Source organism: Balaenoptera acutorostrata, chromosome 11 (genome assembly GCF_949987535.1).
Source record: "Balaenoptera acutorostrata chromosome 11, mBalAcu1.1, whole genome shotgun sequence".
Taxonomy (NCBI): Eukaryota; Metazoa; Chordata; class Mammalia; order Artiodactyla; family Balaenopteridae; genus Balaenoptera; species Balaenoptera acutorostrata.
In genome coordinates, this window is record NC_080074.1 from 6,173,678 (window position 1) to 6,199,412 (window position 25,735).

The window sequence follows — 25,735 nt, forward strand, 5'->3', positions numbered from 1 at the left end:
GGCCCTCTGGCTGGAATCTTGGCTGCTTCCTGCGGAATTCATGTGCCAGGGTCTCCCACTCCAGCCTGAGCTTGTCATGAGCAGGGGCCAGGTCTCTTCCTGTGTCCCTAGTGTCCAGCGCCAGGAGTCATTACTTATTAAATTTCTTTCTTTCTTTTTGTTTTGTTTGTGTTTTTTTGTTGTTGTTTTGTTTGTTTTGGCCATGCCACGTGACTTGCGGGATCTTAGTTCCCTAACCAGGGATCGAACCCAGGCCCTCAACAGTGAAAGCCTGGAGTCCTAACCACTGGACCGCCAGGGAATCCCCAGTAAATTTCTTTCTAAAGGAAATAACTCTTCCTCTGTCTCTTTTGGGCGATAGCACGGCAACTAAATAACTCTTTTCCTTTCTCTAACAATTTAGGTGGGACCAATGCAAGTCTACAGCAGGGGGTATTTTCTTTTCTTGGACTCAGGTTCTCCACCTACAAAACAGAGATTATGAGACATGTGACCTCAGCCTTTGACTGTGAGGATCAGACAAGATGATGGGTGTGAATGAGTCTGGTAAAGTCCTACACAAATGCCCATTGTCAATATCGCCCTGCCTTGCCCAGGGAGGCTAGCTATCAAAGAGCATTGCTGACCCTGGGGAAGAGCCAGAGAGCCCAAACTCCCTGGTCAAGCTCTTCCTCTCTCGGGCCAGTCTCCTTCACTCCCCCAACAGTCCTAGAAGATAAGGGTGTCAGGCAAGAAAACCACAATGGCTCATTGTGCGTGGGAGCTGCGTCCGTCTGCAGCCTGGCATGGGTGGCTGTGAGGAGACCTTTATCATGGTGACACAAGCTCTTCCTCCTTTGCGTTGGGGACATTCTTGGAGTTGAACTAAACTAGGCCTAGGACCACAGAAGGGCTGGCATGTTCCACTGAAATGGCAAACTGGGTCAAGTCCCCAGAGGATGGGAAATCCATGGGTCTCTTGGCCAAGAGCTCTTGACTTCCTTCGGGATCCTGGGAGACCCGCTCTGGGATGTCGCTGACCAGCATCGTCGCCTCCTGATTGTCTATTATCTCTGCCACCAATTAGCCCAGGAGAAAATGTGTGAGGGGATTCCAAGCAGATGTCTCCACTGCCATTCCTATTTTCAGTGCCTGCCCTGCCAGACCACTTGCTGGGCACTGAGAACAGAAGGGAGGGAAGAGAACTAGTGACCCCCTAATTCATTCACGGAGCCCCTGCTCTGTACCTACTATTAAGGCTCCTGCCCTGTCTGTAGCCATGAATCCCTTGCCTGGCTTCCTGATGGTTCTGCCTCCTTGGAGGACTGTGTTGGGCTTAGGTTTTTAGAGATGCTTGCAGCTCAGGCAGGTGGCCTCCGTGGGCAGTGTCACTGGGAAGAGTGCCAGGTAGTGACCCTAAAGGGCTGAGGAGATTGAGGAGATGGAGAGGGGTCCAGAGGTTCAAGAGATACTTAAGAGGTGAAGTTCATAGTACACGGTAACACCTTTCTGAGAAGCAATTTGGCAATAGGTATAAGAAGACAAAAACTGTTGGTTCCCTTCTACCCCGTTACTCCACCTCCATGGATTTATTGCAAAGGAATGATCAGAGAAGCAAGCAAAGATTTAGGTACAAGGATGTTCCACTCAGTGTCGTTTATAACAGCAAAAAATTAGAATCAGCTTAGACTGGTTAAATAAATTATGTTGAAACTCTGCAATGGAATACCACATAGCTTATTAAAAAGTCAATTCTAAAAGAAGATGTAATGCTTATTAATTTGAATGAGATGAGAGAAGACAGGTTGCAGAGCTGAATGTGTTGAATAAAACTTGAAAAGCATGCTGAACAAAAGAAGTCAGACAAAAGGGTACGTCATTAGTCGTGATTCCATTCATATAAAGTTTTAGAATAGGAAAAATTAATCCATAGTAAAAGACATCAGACCAGTGATTGCCTGAGTTGGAGGGGGGTTTGGGGCAATTGACAGGAATGGCAAGTGGAAATTTGGGGAGTGCTGTAAATGTTCTCTACCTTGATTTGTGGTGGAAATTACACAGTTGTGTGCATTTGTCAAAGCTCATTCAATGGTGCAGCAACTGTGGAAAACAGTATGGCAGTTTCTCAAAAAATTAAACATAGAATTACAATATGATTCAGCAATTCCACTTATAGGTATATAGTCCAAAGAGTTGAAATTAGGAACTCGAACCAATAATTCTATACTCATGTCACAGCAGCATTATTCACAATAGTCAAAAGTGGAAACCCAAATGTCCATCCACAGATGAATAGATAAACAAAATGTGATCTATACATGGAATAGCATATCATTCAGCCTTAAATAGGAATAAAATTGTGATACATATTACAACAGGGGGTGAAATTTGAAAAAATTAGCTAAGTGAAATAAGCTAGACACAAAAGGACCGATATTATATAATTCCACTTCTATGAGGTACCAAATTCATAGAGACAGAAAGTATGAATGGTGGTTCCCAGGGGCTGGGGAGAGGGGAGAATTGGGAGTTAGAGTTTAATGGGTACAGAGTTACAGCTGGGGATGATGAAAGCATTCTGGAGATGGATGGTGGTGATGGCTGTACAACAACGTGAATGGACTTAATTAATGTCACTGAACTGCACACTTGAAAATGGCTAAAATGGTAAATTTTATGTTATCTGTATTTTACCACTAACAAAACTTTTTTAAAACTCAATGAACTATGCGCTTAAAATGGTACATTTTGTTGTATGTAAAGTATGCCTCTATAAAAATAATTAAAGGAAAATTTAAAAACAAACATTGAGGTCAGAAAAATGTGCTATATGTGTAACATGATCTTAATTTTATCTTTTTAAGATAAAATTCTATGCGTATGCTCATAGAAAAAAGGCTGGAAGGAAATACAGCAGAAAGTTAATTGTCATCCTTTCAGGATTTTTTTTCTGTATTGAGCAGATATGACTTTCCAAATTGGAAAAAATGTTAAGTTTTGTCTAAGAGGCGTTCTTGCACAAATCAGCCTTTTCAGGGCATGTGGTGAGGGCACACTCGAGCCTGCATTTGGGGCACACGCCCCGCATTCCCACCTCCCCGTACCTCCACACGCCCAAGATGCTTGTTAAGTCATCCTGGTGCAGGGGACTTGGAATAAGCTCCACTGTAGCTTTAAAGAAAAAAAAAGATTCTAAGAGATTTTGGAGATCAGGTCTACTCCATGACTCTCTAAGACAGACTTCCAACCACTCTCCCACGCCCCCCCCTCCCATATTGGCACCTTTGATATTCAGGTCCTGATACAGGTACCAGCCCTGGGAGATCGTGGCTGATCGCCCCCATCTGCATGGCCCCCGCACCCCACCATCAGCTGATCCTACCACCCTCTTTAGTTCTCTGCACTGCCTTCTTCACCACCTTAGGCTTTTCTTTCTTGTTTCTTATTGTCTGCGCCCTTGAATGGACTGTGAACTCCCCGAGGGCAGAGAATGTCTGGCCTACTCACTGCTGTATCCCCAACACCTAGAACAGAGTCTGACATGAAGCAGTTGCTCAGTAAACATCCTTTGAATGAATGAACTGCCTGGCTGCTAGGGTGGCAATGCCCACTCTCTGCCCAGCACTACACATGCGTGATCTTGTGAGATTTGCATGTCTACTCTGTGAGATAGGCATGCTTAGCTCAATTTTACGGGTGAAGATACTGAGTCACAGAGAGGTGCAGTGGCTTGCCCAAGGCCACAAAGCAGGTAAGTAGCAGAGCATGGATTTAGGTCCCGATTTGCCAAGCCTCTGTTCTGTCCCTCTACCCGATCGCTGAACACCTAAAACTATAGGACAGAGGGAGGATCAAGGAAGCCTGGACAGGGAATCAAGAGCACACAGCTTCTCTCATCCTGACTCTGATTGGCTGGGTGACCAAGGGTAATACTTCCCATTCATTCATTCATTCCTGGCTCTGCTGTATGACCTTGGTCAAGTCGCTTAACTGCTCTGTGTTACATTCCACACCTGTAAATGAGGATAATAACACCTACCTCATGGGGTGGTTGTGAGATTTCATGAATTAATATATGTAGTGTTTAGAACAAGGCCTGGCACACCTATTTGTAAATTGTGTCATATCATGGAGACACCCCCCAACCCTGTGCTTTGATTAAGCAGGACTATTTTGTTTGTAAGAGACAGAAGCCAACACAACTGTCTTAAGAGCAGAAGGGATGATGCAGCCAGGGCCTTGAACACTGTCAGGTCTCTCCTTTCCCCTCCCCTCCTTTTCTCTACCCTCTCTCTCTTCTCTTTCCTTCCCCATATCTTCCCTCTGCTTCTCTCTGACTGATCCATTCTCTCAGGCCAGCTGTCCACGCCACGGTAGAACCACAGCGACAGGCAATTCTGACATCCATCCTTACTGCTCCATGCCCACATAGGAAAGTAGACACACCCCACCAGCCCCACTTAGAGAATCCCAGGGAAGACATCTGATTGGCTTGGCTTAGTCACATGCCCTTGCCTGGACCAATTTTATGGCCAGGGGCATGAAATACAATGAATGGCCCAGCCAGAGCCACCTGTTCACCACTGAAGCCTTGGGTTGAGGTCTGGAAGGGAGACTAGGTGACCAGGAAGTCTAACTAACCTTCACACCGCAACATCTGACCTAAGTGAAAGACAGATCTACTAACCAAAAGATCTACTAACTAAGTTCCAGGTTTCAAAGCTGAACCAGTGCACATGGTGGGGGATCACGTGGGACCAAGGGCCCCAGGTCGCCCATTCTGGGCACCTGAGGATGGCAGTCCTGCTGGCTGGCCCAGCTTCCCCTCGGGGCAGAAGATGGAGGTGGCCAGGAGAAAGTGGGCAGCTGGATTCACTCCCCAAGGCCCTGAGCAGGAGGTGGGCTGTGAGGACAGAGCTCCTGAGCCTTGAGTGTCGTCTGCCAGGCGCAGGGATGGGGAAGGGCATTGTGAGAGAAGGGAACGGCGTGAGCTGTGGCTCAGAGGTGTGAGGCAGCGTGGAGCAGAGGGGAAGCGTGGGGCTTTACCAGGCAGAGGGTGAACCCATCTCCCACGGTCTCGAGTGGACTTTGTCCTGTAGGCAGCAAGGACGGGAGAGGTCAGGTCTGTCTTTGAGCACCGACTCCAGCTACCCTGGTGGGTATGGGTTTGAGCCTCTGTGGAGTCATGCGGGTGAGAGCTGGTGTCATCTCAACAAAGTCAGCGGCCCAGGGAATGGAGAGGAGAGCTTATGTGGCATTGACAGGGCTTGGTGGGTGGGGAGGGGAGCGGGGCAAGATGCCAGCCCCAAGGCAGGGGGCCCTCAGAGGAGCAGGCTTGGGCAGGAGGAGCTGAGGGCCCAGTTGGCGAGTTTGAGGTGCCTGAGGGGCTCCGGTGGACACGCCCATGGGGCAGCAGACCTGCGGGGCTGTGCTGAGGCTTCCCCCTCTGTGAAGCTGGGATGTCTCCAGGATTCATTTGCAGCTTTTGCTGTGGATGCGTCTATGGCCTCGCTGCTTGAGTCAGTTCCATACATACACCCCTGAGGGGATGGGTAGGGGTACGTGTGTGTGTCACGTCCTCCCCGCTTCCCACTTCTACACAACCCCTCCCAGTATCCTAGAGTGAAGTATTGCCATCCTAGATGGGTTGGGGGGGGTGGACCTGTTAGAAAGATGGGGAGCATAAAACTGGGTAGTACCTCAAATCAACCACATGAATTGCGAACTGGTACAATTTGGCCACTATGTAAAAACCACTTTTCTCAATATCAAAACCAAAAAGGTAACACTTTGTGCGTTACAGGGAGGAGCGCCCTAACACCCTTCAAGTGGGTTTTATTAGCGGTAATGGCTTGGATCATGTCTTCAGGAGTCGCACAGACCTGGGTTCTGATCCCACGTCTGCCACTGGATGGCTCTGTGGTCCCCAGCAAGTGGCCTGAGTCTCCGTTTTTTCAGGTGTAAGGTGGGGGTGCTAGCGGTTTCCACCTCTCAGGATAAATGATGTAACGCACAGGACATCTGAGCACAGTGCTGGGTACACAGGGACACTCCACACATGGTACCTGTTGTTATAACTGGGGAAAGAGGCAGACTGTAGGTCAGAATACCCTGAGTGCTGAATCTCAGGAGGGTCATTTTAGAGGAGTCTGGAACGTGAGCTGGAGGTGTCCAGGGCTCCTGGGGACTGAGACCCTCATTTGACAAGTAGGGGCCAAGGAACCTGGCCTGTGGGGCCCATGGTCAACCAGCGATCACACACACAAAAAAATAGCCTTGGAGGTCATTGTGAGCAAACACGAAGCAGTATTATTATGAAGGTTCATTTTTAATAAGAGAGGATGACAAAAGCATCTAAAGGCATCAAGACCAAGCCTTCACATCCCTGTAACGACATTTTATGCCTGCAGAGAACTTTATTTTCTCAAAGAACTTTCTGTTTTTAAAGAACAACTGTCTTTAATCAAGAGAATTCTTCCTGAGGAAATAAAACAAAGTAAGGTCTTCTTATGCTGAAGACTGGGGTCAGCAGGCTGGAGTCGGGGTGGCAGAGGCTGTGTGCCTGGCAGGAACAGAAGCGCCCCTTTCCTCCTCTCCCCTCTGCTTCTCCTCAGACCTCTGCGACGTGTCAGCAGGGGGCGCCAAAGGGCCCCGGAGGACAGTGGTCCTGCTGGCCAACTCAGAGGCACAGAGGATGGAGGTGCCCAGGAGAGAGTGGGCAGCTGGATTCATTCCCCAAGGTCACATCAAACAGCCAAAGAATCTTTATCCACTCCCTGGAATAATATGAATTCTCAGTTAAGTGATGTCTGTCTTTCTTCTTTGCCCATTCATCATTTACTCAACAATCATTTCTTAGGCCCCAGCTGGGAGCTGTGACTCCAAACGTGGATCAGCTGTGAGCCCCACTTTTGGGAACCCCCAGTCTGGGAAGAAACAATGTGAAACCCAGGGTGAGCTGGACTCTGACGGGGAAGCCCCAGGGTCTGTCGGAGCCCAGAGGAGACCCTACACCCTGCCTGGAGGCAGGGGTGGGCAGAAGAGGAGCCTTGTGAAGAAGGGAAGTAAGGGCGATCCTGGCAGAGGGAGGCACGCGGGCAAAGGCTTGGAGGTGTGAAAGCAAGATGTCTGTGAGGCCATCTTTGCCAGTGGTTTGTCAAGGAGAGGACTGCTGGGGAGGGCAAAGGGTGTCCCACAAAATGTTCACGGGTTGTTTGGAAGGTGATGGGGAGCCATGGAATGTTCCCTCCCAAAGTGACTGTCTGATTCATGCCTGGACCTCCACTTGCCTAGGTCAATTTCCAGAGGCTGCGAGACACCCCTGGCTGGAGTCCAGACAAACGGGATCTCACCCCACCAGCCCATCCTGGCTGCACAGACACCACAGTCTCTGTGAGCAGCTGTCTTCCATGTCACCATCAGCCACGTGCAGCACTTAACAGTCTGCGAGATGCTTTGCGGACATCCACTCCTAGGCCCCCACCTTCTCTCCCTCAGACCTTGCACGTGGTTTTGTCCATCTCGGAAATCTCCTACTCATACTTGGTGCCCAATTCGAGGGTCATGTGCCCCGGGAGGCCTCCCTGACCACCCCTGGGGCAGAAGTGACCACCTCTTTCTCTGCCACCTCCTTCAGTGCATACATGGGGGGCTTCTGAGTGTGTGTCTCCAGCCCTCTCCTCCTCCGCTCCCTGACTCCTCAGCCCAGACCACGCTCTCCTCCTGGAAGGAACCACTTTTCCTCTGCACGCCCTGGAGGGGCAGGCTAGGGACTGGACTTGGTGTGAGTGAGCGAGAACTGCCTCGGGCATCTGGGGGGTCACAGTCTAACAGGCCACCACCCTGCTGCCATTTCCTCCTTGAGCCTGGAAGAAGCTCAAGCTCACCTTGAGCCTGGAAGAAGCTCAACCTCACCTTGAGCCTGGAAGAAGAATCCCCTGCTACCGTCAAGCTTGGGAGGCACCTGGCCAGGGGTGAGGGGCCCCCTGACGAACTAGCACATTAAAGGGCATTGTTTCTAGTTGGTTAGAGCCCCTGAAAGAACCTGCCCTCCTGCCCCAACTCACCTTTCTTGTCCTGTTACCTAACGCACAAGAGCTTTCCCCCCAGAAACCCGAAGCCACACCACTGGGAGGAGGGCAAAATAAAGCCTGATAACAGGGTCTCCCAAATTAAGCCACCAGCCGGAGCAACCACATGGAAGGAAATGTCTGGTGTGATGGGGGGTAAGGCTGGCCCTCTCTGCATGTGGGGGACCCCTTGCCTCAGCCAGCAGGCCAGTGCCACAAGCTGTTTGTGATATGAAGTCAGATTGGGAGCAAGGTGGCTGGACAGATTCAACTTTCCAGGGCTGCGGAGACTGCCTACAGAAGGTTGTGTGAGTGTGTGTGTGGTCACGTGTCTGTGTGTGAGAGGCTGCGTGCTTGAAGTGTGTGAATGTGTGTGAGGGTATGTGTCTGTGAGGATGTATATGAGTGTGTGTATGAGTGAGAGCATGTATGCCTGAGGGTGTGTGTTGGAGGGTGTATGTGAGTGTGAGTGTGTGTGTGTGTGTGTGTGTGTGTGTGTGTGTGTGTATTGGGGGGGCAGGATGGGAGCGGGTGGGGAGAGGAAAGTTGGGTGCAGACTGGTGCAAGCAGAGTGGGCAAAAAGAGGAAAGTCTTGTGTTTCAGGCAGGCCTGGAGAGCAGGAGAAGAAAAAAGGAGCTCTTATTGGTGGTTGTCAAGGAGATGGGCCTTGGGGTTTGCTGAACTTTCTTCCCTTAAAGCGTCCTGCCTGGGGCTGAGAAGGGCCATTTATTTCCAGCCTTACCTCCCAGGCGGGGGTCTCAGGTCTGAGTCCCAAAGGAGTCAGGTGTAGACTCCAGGCCAGGCCAGAGCCATTCTTGGGTGGAATGACCTGATGCTTGCTCTTCCTGCCCGCAGCCCACCATACCGCGGGCTCTGGCACTCGGAGGTCCTAGGCCTTGCATTCTGGGGCTGGGGCGGGGCGGGGGGCGGCGGTGGGCATCAAACTTTGCTGGGTAAGAGGTCAGCCCCAAGATGGGCTGCGCTGGCCAGGACTGACCGCAAAGCAGACACGGAGTTTTCCTGGCGCCCCTTCAGACGTGGATCCTGCGGCAGTCCTATGACAAGCACATTTATAGGCCATTGTCCTTTGGGGAGTGGTAAATAGTTCATTTGTGGGGTTTTTTGTTTGTTTTTTTAACATCTTTATTGGAATATAATTGCTTTACAATGTTTTGAACGTAAATTTTTAAAACGATCTTCAGGATTTTTTCCTGTCAGGATTCTTCGCTGCTGCATTGCCAGACACTGGCACACAGTAGGTGCTCAATAAACATTACCAAATGGACAAACGGGCAATTCTGCTTTGAGCGGTTTGCGTTTCTTTCACTACAAATGGATGCCGCTGGGCCTTTCTCGACCTCCGAGGGCCGGTTGGCAGGCCCCCTCCTCTCCCGTGTGTGTGTCTGTGTGTGTGTGTGTGTGTGTGTGTGTGTGTGCGCGCGCGCGCTGGTGGGTGGATGGGTACTGCCCCCAAAGGAGCGGCCACCCTCGACGACAGGGGCTGGGGGGCGCGGGTGGGGGGCGGTGATCCAGGGACAGAGGGAGGGAGAAGCCTCAGAGGCAGCTCCAGCCTGGCCTAGACCGCGTACCCTGCGGCCGAGCGATCCGGCCCCTACCCACCACCTGCCGCCCACCCCGAGGGGAGGGGGCGCCCCCAGACGCCCGGCCCGACACCCCCCGCCCCGCCCCGCCCCGCCCTTCCCCTCCCCCCCGCTGGCGGGAGGCCGGCGCCCATTGGCCGGCCGCTCACGGAGCCCCGCCCCCGGCAGCAGCGGGCCAATGAGCGCGCGGCTGTCAGCTCGTCAGCCGCGCCGGCTCGGAGACTGTGAGCCCGAGCGTTGGCCGCGGAACCAGCAGCTACGAGCGCTCGCCGAGCGGCCGGTCGGTGGGGTCCTCGCGCCCCGCACGCCCGCACGCACGGCCCGGCCCGCAGTGAGCATGGGCGCGGCGGCCGTGCGCTGGCACTTGTGTGTGCTGCTCGCCCTGGGCGCGCGCGGGCGGCTGGCGGGGGGCAGCGGGCTCCCAGGTAAGCCCTGAGCCGGTGGGCGGCGGGCGCTCGGCGGCGGCGGCAGGGTCCCGGGCGGGCCCCCAGCCCCGCGCCGTCGGGAGGGCCACAGCCCGCGCGGCCCTGCGCCCCGCCCTGCCTTTTTGCAAAGTAACTTCTGCGGCCGGCGCGGGGCGCCCCCTCCCCGCAGCCAGGGCGGAGCGAGGCTCCCGGGGCCCGGCGGGGCCGCAGCATGGGGCGGGGTGGGCTGAAGCCCCGTGGGTGGGGGGAGTGTGAGGGCGGGAGGAAGAAAGAAAGCGCGACGGCCCGCCGAGGGCCCCCCCGCCGTCCCCCGCTCCCCGCCTGAAGGCGGGAGGGAGTGGGGACCCCGGAGCCAGACGGGCGCTCCCCCAGGGGAGAAGGGAGCGCGGGGCGGCAGGAGGCCCAGAGGGGAGACCCGAAGGAGGTGAGCAAGGGGAAAAGGACGGACGCAGAGAGAAAGAGAAGGGGGAGGTGGTAGATGGAGAGACAGACGGACAGAAAAGGAGGCACACAAAAGGACACAGGAAAAAAACCCCAGAGAAAGACAGACTGGAAGAGTGGAGACCAGAAAGACCAAAGAGGGAAAAGAGGAAACCGAAGGGAGTAAGGAGGCAAATGAGCAGCAGGAAGGAAAAAGCTCAAAAGAGGGAGGTGTGAGGGCAGGACGAAGGGATGGGAAGGAAGAGAGAGAAGGAGAGGTGCAAGCAGAGAGGCACCAGAGAAAGAGGGGGGAGGACTGGGGGAGGGAGGAGGGAGCGAGACAGAGGGAAAGAGAGGAGGATGGGGATGGCTGGAAAGCCGTGGACAGATGGACAGACAGGAGGGGGAGGACTGAGGGACAGACACAGATGACAGGAGATGCATGGGAACCAGAGGGAGGGGAGCCCAAACATCGGACACGGTGAGGGGGTCCAGGAGAGAGAGGCAGGAGACACTGGAGAAGGGAGCCAGCATTGAGCATCAGGCATCGGGCATGGTTGGGGCAGGCAGCAGAGGCGAGGTGGGAGTTCCCCATGGATTTCGCAGGGACCCCGGCATTCCACCCCTTCCCCTCCTGCTCTCTCGGGTGTCTGGAAGGGGTTGTCCCACAAAGCTGAAGACACATTCTCTCCTCCCACATCTGACCCTGTCCCATGGAGGAGCTTCCTTCCTTTCCCTCCTTGGAGGGAGGGGAGAGACCCTGCTGCGCTCTCCCTGGCTTCTCTGAGCTCCCCTGGCTGCTGCGTGGGGCTCCCTGAGGTCTGTGTTTGGTGGCAGGAAGTCTGTTCCTGGGAGTTACACCCTAAGTAAGGATGCCGGACCATTTAAACTATTCCACAATTGGAGCCGGGCTGTCTTTCCTGCGGCCCCAAGGGAAACTGGGCCCTACTGCCACACCCCCATGTGTCTGTGGGTGTCTCTCCTGGGCTTTGAGGTCCCTCAGCCCTGTTTGATTGTTCCTGTATGCGCCTGTCTCCCTCTCTCTCTCAGTCTCTCCGCTGTGTCTGTCTGCACTCCCCAGCCTCAGCCCCACCCCATGGAAGGCTTGTGCTATGAAACCACTAATGTCAAAGCAGGCACCTGTGATGGGAGGACTGGGCTGGGTTGTCCAGGCCAGGACTGTGGCCAGGGAACCTGCAAGAACCCATGGCCTGTGTTTCCTCTCCCTCTGTCCTCGAACTTGCGTGCCCTCTCCCCAGCACCCACCGAAAGACGTGTTTAAAGGGTGTGTTGGGAGGTGCCCCCACTGCCTCTTGGCTAACATCCATCCATTTCCATCCCACGAAGACACGTATCTACGTGTGAGATTGGGGGCACAAGGGGCTCCAGAGCCCCAGGCAGTTTACCTCCCTCCCTCATCGCCGTGCACTGACCCTTGGGAAGTGGGAATAGCTGTATCTGTGGTCCATTGCCCCTGCTGGTCCTGTCTCAGAAGCGGCCCCAGTCCTCTCCCCTAGGAGGGTGCAGATCGACCCTCTCTGGTCTCTGGCTTCCTGCCCTTGAGGCTGTGCCTCCCCTCTCGGGGGTCCCTCTGTGGTCACTTCTCCAGAGGGGGATGTTCTGCTGGTCCCTGGCCACCTGATGGCTGGCTCTGGTCTCCTGCACGGACTGCCTCCTGGCCCCCGTTCCACCTTCCTCTGGGCAGCTGTAGAGGATGGGCTGCTTACCTGAGCAGATACAACCACCTTGAGAAGGGATGCCACCTTGTGTGCGCGTGCATGTGCGTGCACGAGCATGCAGGGAGGTGATTCTGTTCTGTTTCTTTTTGGTGCCTCTCTTCCTTTAGGGGCAGACTGGGGCCTCGGGGACTAGGGCACGGGAGGAAGAGTCCTGGGTGGGGGGAAGTGGTTCTCTCACAGAGGCCCCCCCATGCAGATTTAGAACCCAGATGCTATTCAGGGGAGTAATTGAGAGTGGACAGTCTTGAGGGCCAGACAGGCTAGGGTGTGGCCGGAGGCATGAAGAGAGGAGGACATTCCAGGACTTCCCCAGGCTTGCCCCTGGGTGACTGCCCTCGGGGTGGCTACTGAGGGTTCCTTGTGCTCCCCTCTGGGTCCTTCTGTCTGTCTGTCATCCATCTGTATTCTATTCATAGCTGGCCGGAAGCAACACGGCATGTAGAAAAGCTCTGGACCTGCTTCCCTGAGTCAGGGTCCAGGCTCTGCTCCTAATGAGCTACCGACCTGCAGCAGACTTCTCTGGGCTTCAGTTTCCTCATTTATAACCCGAGGAATGAACCTAGATTACAGCTACGGTTCTTCTGGTTGTGCTATTCTGTGCTCTGAGGGTCCTCTCCCTATCTGAGCTGGTGGTGGGGGGGGGCACCTTGCCTTTTCTGCAAGGTGCCCATGTTTCACAGTGGCATGGCCAGTACTCGAACCCAGGTCTCTTAATTCCCACAGGTGTATACACAGATACACAGAATCTATTTTACATTATTTGCCCAACAGCTGTTCCGACTGAAGGTGTATATGGGTATGTGGGTGTGTTGGGGGCAGGAGGTGGCGAGTGCCAGGAGCCCTCACAATCTAACTTTAACTTGGATTTGGAAGTTAGAGTATGAGAACCAGGATTGAACCTAGATTTCCGAGGTGGGGAGGATGGGGAGATCGGAACCATCCATGAGGCAGGTTAGCCCAATCGAGGGTGTGGGTCTGTGGAGGCCAGGCGAAGAATCCTTTATTTCTGCAGCCTTAGGGGGGCTGGGTGGGGCCCGTGTTCAGATCTCCTTCGTGGGCCTGCTGGCTTAGCCTCAGCTCAGTGCGCCATGCTAGCCTGTTTCCCCATCTGTAACCCAAAGGGGATGGATTTAAATTCCTCCGAGGACGCTTCTGGCTCTAAATTCTAGAATAAGGAGAGTGGAGGAGGGGTGGAGAGACGCTTGTGAGGAGAGCAAGACACGCGGAGAGGCTTTTCCTCGCTCTGTTCCTAAGCCTCCGTTTTCTCATCTTTTTAGTGGGAATAATAGCTCCGCTTACTGGAGTTGTTGTGAAAATAAATAAGACCCGGCCTTTTGGCAACATTGTGCCTGGCACAGAGTAGCCACCCCAAAGGTGCTACCAGTCGCTGCCTGTCACACCAGGTGGTCATACGATGGCTGTTGCTGTTAATTACCCCGGTGATCAATGGAAGGGCGAGAGACAGAAGGAACTCCCTGCCCCGCGCTAGCTGCCCACCTCTTCGGGCCACACCTCACTCGTGGTTTCCCCTCCAACAGGGGCCGTCGACGTGGACGAATGCTCGGAGGGCACAGACGACTGCCACATCGATGCCATCTGCCAGAACACGCCCAAGTCCTACAAATGCCTCTGCAAGCCAGGCTACAAGGGGGAAGGCAGGCAGTGTGAAGGTGAGCCCAGCCCAGCCCTCCAGCCAGACCCGTGGGCGCCACAGTCATTGCAGGCAGCCTCTGTCAGCCTCGGGAGGGAGGCTGCGGGCTTCCCGGGAACCTGTGCTGCTTCCTTGAAGGAGATATTTGGAGTCATGGGGTGCCTAACTCTCCCTGGGTTTGAAACTTTGGGGTTTTTTTTTTTTTAAAGAAACTGAAGTGGAGCACTGAATGATATATTTGTCCGTCTGTCCCTGACTGGATGTGTGTGGGGTAAAGGCCTGGGGTGACCCCACCAAGGTCCCTAGTTTCAAATCTGAAGCTACCCGTGTACCCTGTGTAGCTTCCCCAGGGGAGCTGCGCCGTAGCAGCTGCAGCGTCTGTGGGGCTGGCTCAGGTCTTCTGTCTCGAGGATGAGAGCTTGGGCAGAGACTGGTGGCTGTGTGATGTCCGTCTGTCTGTCCAGCCTTCCTTCCCTGCACCTGGGGTTCTGGTTTGACCGTGTGGCCTTCGAAACCTCCTCCCTAGCAGGCTGAAGGTTGGAGGGAAGAGCAGCCTCAGCTGTCTTTGGAGCCAGGACTTTCCAAGCCAGACAGAACCTTTGGGAACGTTTGTCCAGGAGGGTCTGTGTGGTCATTCTGCCTCCGTGGGTCTGGGGCAGGGCCCAGCATCAGGGGGCTGGAGACAGCTCTCTACATGACTCATGTGCACCCCTGGGTGAGAATTAGGATTCAAATCTTCCCTGTCTGCCCCCACTTCACAGATGAGGAAAATTGAGGCTCAGATTGGAGAAGCCTCTTCTGCAAGGTGCCCATGTTTCACAGTGGCATGGCCAGTACTCGAACCCAGGTCTCTTAATTCCCACCCAAGGCTCTCTAGCATCTCCTTATCTTCTCCCTGAGCCCTGCGAGCTTCCTTTTTCAAAGTGTGAGACTCGTGTTAGGAAAGTGGCACCTGAGAACAAGGTGGGTGCCTCTTCCTTCTGTATAAGGCTTTACAGGAGCTGGGTTTTGTAGGAGACGCGGCTCTGCCTCCTTGGGATGCTGACATTGTTTATCCGTCTCATTTGTTGGGCATCTACTTAAGGCTGAGTGCTGGACAGATGACACTGTCCTGGATCGTGCCTGGTTTGGCCACATCCCTGGCCTTGCTTGGGGCCCAGAAGCCGGAGGGGGGAACTGGCGCCTACCCACGGACCTCTGGAAAGAGGCCAGGCTGGAGGCAGATAGAGCAGGCTGGCTGCTGGCAGGGCCTGGACGTTAGTTCCAACTGACACATGTGAGGCTCTGTGCAACTGTTTTCTGACCTTCTGCTCTGCCCTCTGGCCAGGGAGGGCCCAGGGTGACCCCCATCTCTTGCGGTTTAAGCCACTGACCCAGCCTGTTCCTCCTCCAGCCCAGCTCCTGAGGTCGCCTCCTGCTGTCCCCTGCCCAGGATGCCCATGATTTGTGTCCTACCTGTTGCCCGGAAGTCCTGCAGAGTCCAGCTTCAGCCTTCCAGTCTGCTTGAGCCCAGGTTGGGGGTCACACTCCCTGGCTCCGGGGGCCTGATGTCCTCAGTATGAGGATAAAAGAGAATGAGGCTTGTGAATGTGCTTCAGGAACTGCCAGGAGCCCCGTCTCTCCAGCCTGGCTCTGGCCTCTGCCCCCACTTCCTGCAGTGCAGAAGGCCCTGTGCCCCGGCCACACGTATATATACCAGCCCGGTCTGTGTTTCTGAGACCCAGCTCAGGTCTTCCCCCTTCTGGGAGCTCCTTTCCCTCCCTTTATGTCCTGGCTAATTCCTAACGAATCTTCAGGGCATCCTGAAGATTGAATGACACACTGTGTAGCATACCGGGGCCCTGCCAGCCTCAGTGCCTGGCTCACGGTAGGTACTCAGTATACAGTACGTGCTCAGCGTACAGGGGAAGGTACCATTACCCGCATTATCATCATCATCTGTTCTCACCACCGCCCACAGTGGTTTCAGGCTCAAATGACATCATGTATGGTGAAGGCCTTAGAAAATCGCCCGCTGCTGCGTACCTCAGAGGTGAGAGCTATGGTGCAGCCTGGTCCCTCCCCAAAGGAGCTTCAAGTCTAGTCGGGGTGCATGAGCTGAAATTATGTATCAGTGGAAATTCTTAGCGAACAGGTGAGGATCGTACGGGAGGTAAATCGGCAGCTGTTGAGCTGCCGTGTGAACAGCCTGGAGCCGAAGGAGGAGGCCATTTGGCCACTTGCTCCCGAAGCGCTCTGTGAATGAGTGCTGCTGGGGGTTCTGGGGACCTGAGTGGACACTGTCCCACTTGCACTGAGGTTTTCTCATCCTTGGGGACCCACCTACAGTCATCGGTCAGAACCGGTGTTGCCTGCTGGAGTGCTCACCCGTGGGCCATCAGACCCCCACTGACTTCCCCAGGAGGACCTTGCAGAGGTTTCTGGAGGCTATGGAATCTGGTGGGGCTTGCAGGCCCTGGGCAGTAGTTGCCTAAAGGGCCTTGGGGATCATCCAGGTGTTCACTTCCTGGCTCACAGGTGGGGAAATGGAGGCCTGAGAAGGCAGGGGTCTTGTCTGAGTTGGGGCTAGAGCCCAAGTTTGGTGGGCCCGTTTCTCCACGCTGCCGTTTCTGCACACAATTATTGCTGTCTGGGGCTCTCTGTTCTGAGAAGAGGGAATGAACGGTCAGTATTCAGTTGAACATAGTGGTTAAAACATGGACTTTGGAGCCAGACTGCTTGGGTTTAAATCCTGCCTGTGTAGCCTGGACAAGTTGCTAGACCTTCTTTTGTTTATTTGTGAAATAGAGATAATAATAGTCCTACCTCATAAAGATGGTGTGAGAATTAAGTGAATTAACGTATATAAAGCATGTGAACAGAGCCTGACACAGAGGACACACCGAATAAGCATTAGCTGCTGTTACTGTGATGATGGTGGTGGTGATGGTGGTACTAACGGTCATGTTAACAGTGATGATGCTGATGATAGTGACATTGATGACGAAGATGAAGTTGTTGATGGTATCGATGATCATAATGTTGTCCAATATATGAAAGGGGTGAAGCCTTGTCTTTCCAACAACTCCCAGCTGGGAAATGGGGTGTTCTGGTTCATTGACTATTCGGATAAACCATATGCATAGATCCGTATCCCCACAGAGACATACAGACGTGTGTGCCGTTCACAGATGACCATTTACCGAGAATGTGCAATAAAAGACACGAGTGACGGAAGGCTTTCCTTTGTTCTGCTAACCCTACTCCAGGATTGGCAAATAGTATGCTGCCACTTTCTCCCATAGCAGACATCAATAATCAATCACCGGGCCCTCCAGACAGCCATTTCTACTTTAGATGAAACCTGCTTTCCCTCCCTGGGTCCCTTTATCTGCAGGTCCTGAGCTGGTGTGGGTTTTGCAGAGCCTGGGGTTGGAGTCTGGGGGGAAATGATTTGCCTTGTCCTAGAGATCTGATAGACTTTGCTGTTTACTGTGGTAAACACAGAGGACAGATTCTCAGCAAAGCAGGTCCAGAGAATGTGGCTTCCACAGCCTCCCTAGCTCTCCCCAGGATGAAATCAGCCTATGGCCCCGCCATGCGAGGCTGACTGAGCCTTTCGTACCCTTCACTGTGTTGCCTTGAAACTCCTGCTGCTTGAGGAAAACCCTTTAGCAAACCTGGCATCTGAAGCAGCCAGAACCCCCTTCCAGGGACGGTTTCTCACACGCCTTCAAGGCCGTCTTGCCATGTGGCCGGTGCACGCGTGATGATGACAGGGCTTCCACATGTGCAGCCACTGTGTGTCCAGGGAGCAGCCCGCGGACACGTGTGGTCAGCTTAACGCTGGCAGGGGGCTTGCTGCAGCCAGAGTGAGGTGCCTCAGACATTGGGAAAGACCCTGAGCAAAGCTGAGGATAAATCATTGTTTTCCTGATGATCTGCATTTCGACAGGATCTGAAGTTGCTCGAGGTAAACTCATGGATGTGCAGAGCTGGAGTGAACTCTACTGGGCCTCCAGGGCAGCCCCTGGGTTTTACAGATGACCGCCCTGTTTGTTGCCCTCCCCAGGCCCATACAGCCTTCACTTAGCCCACGTCACACTATGTTGATGTTTCCCATGTCTCCTTCTGGAATGTGGGCTCCTCCAAGGCAGGGTCTGTCACCTGTTCAGCTCTGACCCCTAGAACCCAGCACCAGGCCTGGCACAGGGCTTAGAAGGCCTCTGTTGGGTGAAAGGGTGGATGGATGAGTCCCAGCGGTCACCTCCTCCAGGAAGCCTTCCCTGATGCCCCCAAACAGGTCAGCTGTCACCTGTGAGCATCCTTCCTTCAGAGTTCCTGTCACACTGGGTTGTGATGACCTACGTGACTTCACTCAGGGTTGGGCCCAGAGCTGGTGTTGGTGGGCAGTGAATGACCTTTATCAATCTCTGGGATATCAGGAAAGGCCTCCCAGAGCCACCAAAACTTTGTGGGGCTTTTTGTTTTGTTTTTAATTAAGTAATTAATTTTATTTTTGGCAGTGTTGGGTCTTAGTTGCTGTGCGCGGCCTTTCTCTAGTTGCAGAGACCCGGGGCTACTCTTCGCTGTGATGCGGGGGCTTCTCACTGTGGTGGCTTCTCTTGTTGCGGAACACGGGCTCTAGGCGTGCAGGCTTCAGTAGTTGTGGCACGAGGGCTCTGTAGTTGTGGCTCGCGGGCTCTAGAGCACAGGCTTAGTAGTTGTGGCGCACGGGCTTAGTTGCTCCGTGGTATGTGGGATCTTCCCGGACAAGGGCTTGAACCCATGTCCCCTTCATTGGCAGGCGGATTCTTAACCGCTGCGCCACCAGGGAAGTCCGAGCCTCCCAAACTTTGAAGGTTTTATAGATGAGGAAGCTGAGTCCTGAGAGGGGAAGGGATTAGTCTAAGGATATCTGGTGGGGACCAGTGGCAGAATTAGGTTGAGGAAATGGGGCCCAGGGAGGTCAGTCTCTAACCACGTCACCCAGCTGAGAGACAGCAGGGCCTGGATTCCAACCCTGGTCAGCGTTGGGGTCCCGGCAGTGGTCCAGGCCCCCATAAGCCTGTTTGAATGCAGTGGGAGGAGTTCCTTAGCTATGGAGTGTTAGAGGGGGCTGGGGAGACCCTTTCACACCTCCCCTCACTGCCATCATCTCATCTGAGCCGGGCCCTATGAGCCCTGATAGCTGGGAGATACCCCCTCAGCTAACCACTTTGAACTGCTGTCATTCTCTGTCGTCTCCTCTCTAACCACACCCCAGCATCACTGTCCTTATCTAGCTCCTCAAACTTGCCAGCTCCTTCCTACCCCAGGGCCTTTGCACATTCTATTTCCCCATCCCTCTTCATTTAGCTAAGCTGCTATATCCCCCCTCACCAGGCACCTTGTGCATGGGCCTTTAGGGGGCCACCAGGGCCAGCCCTGTGCTGGCCTCCTGGTCTGAATTAGTTGGTCCTATGTGTACTCTTTTTGCCGAGGGGGCAGACCGGGGACAAGGAAGGGGCATTTCATCCCCTTTAAATGCTTCAACTCATTTAACCTTAATTGCTTTGTTTTCATAGACATTTGCTAAGGAAAAGGACCAAATTATAGCCTGAATTGGGTCTTACTAATCTTAATTAAAAGCTCTCATTTATAATCAGGACCAGGCCCCAAACGTGGAGAAAACCACCCTCAAATGGCTTGTTTAAATAACTGAGACCCTCTTGATAATCACTGTTTAGTCTGAACCAGCAGTGCACATCACCCCTTCTACGTGTACTTAATTTTTTAGACCATTTATTCAAGTGGTTTATTCCACTTGCAAGTTCCAACTCGGGCCTTTTCCAGAATGTTATAATTAAAACTCTTGAGGGAAGTAACTTTTTGTTTTGGCCACAGTATATCAAATATATTACTATTTTCCCTTTTTTGCGAAAAGGAAAAAAATGACAACCTTATGGGCATTAGAGATCACAAAATTAGCATGTATGTAATGAATGTAAATAGTCACTTCCTGAATTTTGTATCCCCAGGGTCTTCTTGTCAGTCACTGAAGTTAGGTAGATTACAGGGCTTGCTATTAAGTATTTTAACAAAACTCCTAATAACACATCCAGTGATCCATTTAGTTTAACATCAGAAAAAAAAAAAACCTTAAGACCAATTGGCCTTCTGAGGGAATAATGTCTATGACCTTATTCAGTCATTTTCATCATCATTATTACACGCTTTATTGAGACTCCAGATAAAATTCTGCTTTCTGGGAGGCCAGGAAAGGGCCGTAGGAGGTGGGCTGGGAGCGGGGAGGAGGGGAAATTCTTCTTCAAGTCTTAAAACGTGCAATTATGCATGCTAATGTGTGCCCTGCTGAAGATGAAAGCGCTCAAATCCAGCAGACCAGTGGGCAGGAAGAAATTGGATGTGACTTAAAATTCCAAGTTGCTGTCAGCTAGCAATCAGGCAGCGCCGCTTACAACTGGTCCCAGATCTGCTGCAGAGTTTAGGCTTCTTGGAGTCTTATGTCCATTTCTGGAAGGAAAAATTGAAAGCTCGAATCGTTGGCGTTTAAGCATTGGAAGTGTTCGGCTCCCTCAGCCTCAGTTTGCCCATGCGTAAAATGTATCCACTGGACTAGATTCAGTTTAGTGTCAAGAATGTTCACTGAGTACCTACTCTGTGCCAAGCTTGGTGCTGGGGCCAAGACGTTTTCCTGACCTCCCTGGTTAGGGGAGAGACAGATTGGGAAAGACGTGATCGTAACAGCGCGTGGAAAGTACAGCATTGGAAATACAGACCAGACTCAGTGGGGGTGAGGACGAGAGAGGGCGCATATCTCTGCCTGGAGAGGGGGGGAGTTTGAGAGGGTTCCCTGGAGAGGTGTCATCTGGGCTAAGTTAGGAAAGCAGAGCGGGTCTCTGACGTTCCTTCCAGCTCTGTAGCTCCACGGAAGTGTCTGTAGCAAGGATGCAGAGGCCTGTTTTTGTCCTTGCCGACTCAGTAAGTCCAGCAAGTGACTTAACCTTCCTGAGACCTGGTTCCTTACCCATCAAACGGGAGCAATGGCACCTGCCCCACAGAATGGGCGTTGGAGTGGGGTTGGGGGAGGGAAAGCCACCTCGCCATATGCGAGAGTGCGTTGAAGACAGCACCAGGGCCTGCGCGTCGAGCTTGCTTTTTTCTCTAAGTCCCCATTTCTCCTAGGGTTAGAGAGCCTCTGCCCCCACCCCCTCCCCTCGTCTCCAAGCTCCCCAGGCAGCAGGCCTCTCTCGGCCCCTTCCTCCAGGCCCTCTAGCTTCCTCTTGGCCGCTTCTTGTTACAGTGGCTGGATTTGTTTTTCCATTGGAGGAATGCTAACCAGAAAAAACCATTATTTCTAAGAAAATAAACCACGGGCCTGTTGGCCTTTGAATGCTACTGAAGTGGATGGCAGCCTTCCCCAAAGGCCTTGAGACAAAGAGGGCCAGAGGGCTTGTGTGTGCAGGCAAGGTCAGGGGGTCTCGGAGGGTACTTGGAGGGGGTCCTCCAGATGCTCCAGGGCTGCAGCCCCTGGGAGGAGAGAGTGTAAAACCCCATCTGGCCGGCTTGGACTTCTGGCCTGTTAATTACGGTTGCTGCTGTGGCTCAGCCCCGCTCCCTCCGTGGGCTCCAAGATGCACCCTCTCTCCCGGCGCCACCCCGCCCCTGTCTGGGCCTCCTGCCCCTTGAGTCGAGGGGAGTAGAGCTGGCTGTAGGTCCCTGGAGACCTGGGTGCCAACCTGTGTGACCTTGGGCAGGTCTGTGGACCTCCTGGGCCTTACTTAGTGTGCTGACTGCAGAGTTCAGGGCTGGGGCCAGGATATCCAAGGCCCCTTTGGACCCCTGCAGCGGGCAGCTCTGTCTTCAGGGTGCTCCTTGCCATGGTGGTACCCGGTGCGGGCTCAGTCTGTAGGGGTTCCAGGTGGGCTCCAGCTGGACTGTGAACCGCCTGTCCCTGCCCACTGACAGCCCCACAGGCAGGCCCGGCCTGGCCGCAGCGCTGGCCGCAAGGCTGTCCCCACGTGAGATGTTCGTCTGTCTCTGGGTCTTCCTCCCCCTCTAGGCTGGCGGCTCCTCGTGGCCAGGGTCTGGGCTGAGGGCGAGGGGCCAGGACGGGGAAGGTGCTGGTATAGGAGGGAAGAAGTCGGGGAGGTGGCTTGATGCTCAGCGAGGACCGTGGGCCCTGGCTCCGTGTTCACTGAGATGTGGGGAATTCTCCAGGTGACTGTGTCAAGGTTAGGATGGTGGAGCCTGGAACCAGCCTGCCTGGCTTCTTCCAGTTTCGGCTTTGCCACTTACTAGCTGGGCGGTCTTGCGCGAGTCACTTCAGCTCTCTGAGCCTCAGTTTCTCTTTCTGTGATGAGAGAAGTTAAGCCCTTCCTACTTGGCCTATAGCAAGGGTTTAGCCACCTGCCATTAGAGGGTGGTGGTGGGCAGTTGTCCCTGCTCTTATTGTCATTAGAGAGAAACTCCACTGGGGATTCGGAGAGAAAGAGAATGAAATCAAACTGCACCAGGGCAGCTCAGGCCCCTGCTGCTGGAGCCCAGAGGGCGGCCTGTGAGGTTAGGGGAAGACGCCTGAGCTGGGAGTCTTGGGTCAAGTTGCTGTCGGCCTCGACCTGCTGATAAGGTTAGCTCCGCAGTTCCCCTCTCTGGGCTCGGTTACCCCTTTATCAAATCCAGGGGTGCATCGGTGGAGCTCTAGGACCCCAGCTTACCCATTCCAAGTGGCGGCTCAGGCTTTCAGGCAGCTGTGTTTCTCATGATCCTCCTGTTGAGTTCCCAGGGGGTTGGGCCCATGGAACAGCCCCTCTGAGCCCGCAGTTTGCTCAGCGGGTGGGAGGACGACCACGCCTCTGACTGGTAGGAGGGTGGTGGGAGCCTCAGCTCTGGGCTGGCAGCCTCCTGGGGCCCCTCCTCACTTCCATCTTGAACACTCGGATAGGTGAGCTCTCTGTCAACCAGGGTGCTTCGGTACCCACCAGGCCCGATGGCGGAGCCTGGGGACAGCCCCCGGTGAAGGGTCCAGGGTGCTTTGGAGGGAGAAAACGAGTCATTAACTGGTCCTTTGGGTTTGGTAGGCCAGTCCCGCCTGGTACTTGGGAACCACAAAGCCCACCACGAGCCCGCGCTGGGCAGGTGGCATTCGAGGTCAGTCCAAGGTGAGCATCTGCACCCCAGCAGAGCCCCAGAGACGCGCCAGCACGGTGGGTGAGAGTGCCGAGAGCATTAACGTAGAAAAACAGCTGTGTTGAGATATGACGCACATACCATACAATGCACCCACTTAAAGTATACGATTCAGTATTTACAGAGTTGTGTGTCCATCACCGAAATCAACCTTAGACCCTTTTCATTACTCCAGAAAGAAACCCTGTACCCCTTGGCCGTCACTCCCCAGCCCCCCAGCCCCCCAGGCCCCAGAAACCACTAATCTGCTTTCTGTCTCAATAGTTGTGGCTTTTCTGGAGACTTCTTATAAATGGAATCCTACAAAGCGTGGCCCTTTGTGACTGAGACAGCATCCTCTGAAGTCAGGTAGCCTGGCTCACTTCCTGGCTCCACTTGTATTAGCTGTGTGACCTTGGGCAGGGCAGGTGACACCTCTGAGCCTTGGTTTCCCTCGCGGTCAAAAAAAGATGTTAGTACCCACTTCTCAGGGTGCTCATAGCAAAGGGCCTGCCTACGGCCTCACACGTCCACGGAGGCGCCAGTCAAGGTGGCTACTCATTTGTTGAATGCCGAGCAGACTTTTGAGGAGACACCGTGCTACTGCTGAGCCTGCAGCTGAACAGGACACAGTTCTTGCCCCGTGGAACTCACAGCCTCGAAGGACACATACATCACAAGTGAGAGTAGTGATGGTGTCTATTCAGGGAGCTGTGGCGTCCAGAGGGTGGGGAGGAGTCCCGTCTGCCAGGGGGTCTGCAGGAGCTTCAGGGAGGAGCTGATGCTGGGGCTCAGTCTGCAGAAGGGCGTAGGCGTCTGGGAAGGGGAAGGAGCTCCGGACAGAGGGAACAGCACGAGCAGAAGTGTGGAGGAGGCCCGAAGCCGTCCGCGCCACTGGGGGAGGTCAGCCAGCAGCTCAGACCCCATGGTTACCTTGGATCATGGGTTGGCTGGGGGGAGGACCTTCCCACCCTCTGGCTGAGCCATGGTCATTGTGTGCAGTTAGGAATGAAAAAGTATATAGATTTGTGTTGGTTTTGCATGACCTTTGACCTTTCCCATAATTAACTGCTGGGCCCACTTCTGGCATTGTCTCAGCAGAAGGGAAACCTGATCGATGGATGCCAGGGGTCCACCGAGAGCGGGTCTCATTACTCAGTCATTACAAACCCAGAGCTTAACCCTGTGCCACCGGCGATGGGGGGGGGGGGGGGGGGAGGCTTAATCCTTCCTGCTAGGCGGCCCTGCGAAACTACCTTCCCGCGAATGTAATTAGCCAACAAACTGGATTAAGATTTATTCACCAATAAGGACTCAACTTCCTAAGCCATACATCTCTCCCAGAATGGTTGCCTGATCTAAGGAGTGCACGGTTCTTCCTAAAGCCCCCAGACAAAGGAGAAGACATGCAAGCGCCCAGCCAGGGAAGGGTTCTTTGTTAGAGCATTTGGTCTCCACTGTCTGCAAGGAATTTTGAGAAAAATGCCAATTTCAAGGGGAAGCGCAAAGATATCTTCGGTAGTGATCTCTGAGAGTGGAGAGTGAGAAGCTTTAAAAATCCTCATTTTGAGAACCTTTCCGGTCAGTCTGATTTTTAGGACTAACATGCCCTAAACAGTATTAAAATGAGAAGAATCTCTGACTCGTTGTAGTAGAATCTCTTACAGGCACTACAGAGTAGATACATATTTTATGGGGCAGCAAGAATCAATTTTGAATTAAATGAAAAGAAACCATATTCATCCCACTCGAGTCCTCACCACTGTTGCTGGCACATAACCACAGCTGTGGGATCGTGTGTGCCTGCTGCCATTTTAATATAGGAAAAGTGGAACTGCCTGACCTTTTAAAATCCCATAATGAGCAGCTCCCCGTGCTGTTTTTCTCTGCTCTATTGGATGTTGGAAGCTGTTTTCTGTTGGGAATTGAGTTCTCATTAAAAAAAAAAAATCCCAGCTGGAGAAGGAGCAGGGATGTTTAAGGCGAGCTGTCGAGACTTCTCATCCTTAGCATTCAGGTCAGATTTTTTTGTCCTGCCCACTTTCTCTGGTATGAACCGTCTCTGTCACTGCCCCTCAACCTCAAGAGCAGGTGCAGACCTTGGAAATAAAAACAGTGATGCACGTGACATCTCCTCCCCACCTTTCTCCTTGACAACTTTTTGGAGCAGGAAGCACTTTTTAAAAGTATTCATCTCACGCACCCCGAGGCGGTGGTTCCAAGGGGAACAGAGCCTGCATCCGAGCGCAGCCCCTGGCTGGAGGCCTGAAGACGAGGGCCTCAGCCACGCTGGGCCTCGTTCTCGGCATCAGTACAATGGAATCAGCAGTCACACCTGCTTTCCACACAGCTCCATCACTCCGACCTCTGCTTCTGTGGTCCCGTGGCCGTCTTCCCTCTGTATGTCTGTGTTTTCACATGGTTTTCTCCTTTCTGTCCTAACATCCTCTCTGTGTGTCTGTATCCAAATTTCCTTCTTATAGGAACACCAGTCACTGGTTTAGGCCCACCCTACTCCACTACAACCTTACCTAAAATTTGACTACATCTGCAAAGATCCTATTCCCAAGTCAAGTCACATTCACAAGTACTGAGGGTTAGGACATCAACACATCTTTTGGGGGGACACAGTCCAACTCACAACAGTCCTTTAAGAGTAAATATCTAGATCAGTCTCCCAAGGCAAAAGAAATAAAAGCAA

The 25,735-nt window shown here is 53.5% G+C and overlaps 1 protein-coding gene across 2 annotated transcripts in view; it reads left to right on the top strand.

Moving 5' to 3' along the window:
* Positions 1-9,889: 9,889 nt before the first annotated feature.
* Positions 9,890-25,735, top strand: part of SCUBE1 (signal peptide, CUB domain and EGF like domain containing 1) — a 133,761-nt gene continuing 117,915 nt past the window's right edge. For both annotated transcript variants that reach the window (XM_057556138.1, XM_057556139.1), the window contains exons 1-2: positions 9,890-10,074; positions 13,772-13,903. In XM_057556138.1, the coding sequence (XP_057412121.1) occupies positions 9,987-10,074; positions 13,772-13,903 (220 nt within the window). In that variant the 5' untranslated portion in view covers positions 9,890-9,986. The remainder of the gene's footprint in view (positions 10,075-13,771; positions 13,904-25,735) is intronic.